At 44.8% G+C, this 1936-nt stretch overlaps 1 protein-coding gene across 2 annotated transcripts in view; it reads right to left on the bottom strand.

Annotated features, from left to right (window-relative positions):
* Positions 1-1936, bottom strand: part of Fam221a (family with sequence similarity 221 member A) — a 21353-nt gene that overhangs the window by 10440 nt on the left and 8977 nt on the right. For both annotated transcript variants that reach the window (XM_021165566.1, XM_021165569.1), the window contains exon 4: positions 745-951. In XM_021165566.1, the coding sequence (XP_021021225.1) occupies positions 745-951 (207 nt within the window). The remainder of the gene's footprint in view (positions 1-744; positions 952-1936) is intronic.

Genomic DNA, 1936 nt, shown 5'->3' with positions numbered 1-1936 from the left:
AAAAGAAAAAAAAAAGTAAAATCAAAAAAACATAGTTACAAACTTTTTAAAAATGATCTTAACAACATCGGGAGCAAGGGAGACAGATCCTGATCGAAAGTGTCTACGGTTCTTCCACAGACCCGAGCTCTGTTCCCAGCCCCTATGCCAGGTGCCTCACAACTGCCTGTAACTGCAGTGCCAGGGACCTGCCGCCCTCTCCTGCTGCACAGGTGCCCTAACACACAAACACCCGCAGAAACGCACACACATAAGTAAGAACAAAATAATACCTTTAGTGTTAAAATAAAACGGTTAATGACATATTGGAGAAAATATCTGCAAAGTAAATAAAAAAATTAGTACACATAGCATTTTAAGGACTTGATATGGGTCAGTGAGAAAAGATGAAAAGGAGAATGAAAAGGGAAAGTGGTGGGGGAGGGGAGAAAGCAGGAGCATTGCAATACAAGCTGCGCACAATAAAGTAACAAGTAACACTGTCATATCCGACAAGTTTCCTGCAGCTCCTCCCACCGACAGTCAGGGACGGCTCTAGTTAAGTACTGCCACAGAATAATCTTTCCTCTTGAGTTCTGTCAGTTTTCTATAACAATATGTTATATGGTGCAACAAAGTTTTTAAGATAAAAACCAAGTAAGGGAATTTTTTTCTGAAAGAAAATGACTCTAAAATGCTAAGTAAGCCAGTGTAAATCTGTTACTGTTGGTGCGCCTCGTGCCAAGCTCACGCTTCCTCACTTACCGATGCCACTGTCATCTAAGCGCATGTAGCCTTCTGCCAGGGAGCTGAAACCAGTTAAACCTCCCATTGCCGCATACGGAACATCCCGCCCAACCGGTTTTCCCTGAGCCAGCCTTTCTTGCCGTGTTTCCACCACTGTGTCGTGGGCATATGCCGGCTGGCCACAGGCACAAGTGTAGCAGCTGTGGAAGCCCGAGCACTTGGAGCCTGGATGAAGACACAAAGGGCAAACTGTTAAGAACAAGCGCTAAGCTGCCTACCCTGGGACAGTTCTCTTAGCCAGAGCCAGATAAGGGTAGGTCCTCTGACCCTGCATCTCTTATCTCCAGCCACTGCTATTCCAACAGATGCTGAAATAGTTAAGGAGTAAACACTGAAGGTGAAGGAGGGTTTCAATGACCAACTGGACCCAAAAGATGCTGCATTAAAAATTGGAGTGACAGAAAACACAAACTCTCCTCAAAAGCTATGTAAAAGCTGAGCGCTGTGGTGAACTCTGGCGGCTAAGACAGGAGAATTGCAACTCTCAAGCCAGGCCTGTGTACATAGCAAAACCCTGACTCTAAAAGAATAAATAAATAAAGTCTGAAGAGATGGCTCAGTAGCTTGAAAGCACATACTGTTCTTGCAGAAGACCTGAGTTCAGTTCTCCAATTTCAGGGGATCCGATGCCCTCTTCTGGCCTTTGCCAGCACTAGGGTCATGCACGTGTGCACAGATGCGATTTGTTAAGCAGCCATATTGGAATAGAGACCAGACTATATAATGTAAAATCTTTACCTGCTCACACTACTTATACCTGTGTTACCAAAGCCCCTAAGTTTATACAACTAATTCCATGCTTGTCGGATGAATCAGTCACTCTGCTACTGTCAGTAAACTCTTTCCCAGATTGAGTTCTCTTCAGCCAGACTGCTTGCAGTAAGAAATGCTTCAGATCTGCTCGCTGACCTGGAACTACTCCATGTAGAATTTACTGTCTGAGCACCCACAGTCAGAAAATCAGAAATGTTTGTCAGGTTGTTGCTTTTTTTTAAAAAAACTTATAAAATCGCTTTTTAAAAAGTCTGTAACGAAGCTGGGCGGTGGTGGCCACGCCTTTAATCCCAGCACTCGGGAGGCAGAGGCAGGCGGATTTCTGAGTTCGAGGCCAGCCTGGTCTACAAAGTGAGTTCCAGGACAGCCAGGGCTA

The sequence above is a fragment of the Mus caroli genome, chromosome 6 (genome assembly GCF_900094665.2).
Source record: "Mus caroli chromosome 6, CAROLI_EIJ_v1.1, whole genome shotgun sequence".
In the NCBI taxonomy this organism is placed as follows: domain Eukaryota; kingdom Metazoa; phylum Chordata; class Mammalia; order Rodentia; family Muridae; genus Mus; species Mus caroli.
The sequence above is the reverse complement of the archived record's forward strand: the minus strand, read 5'-3'. Positions and strand labels throughout refer to the sequence as shown.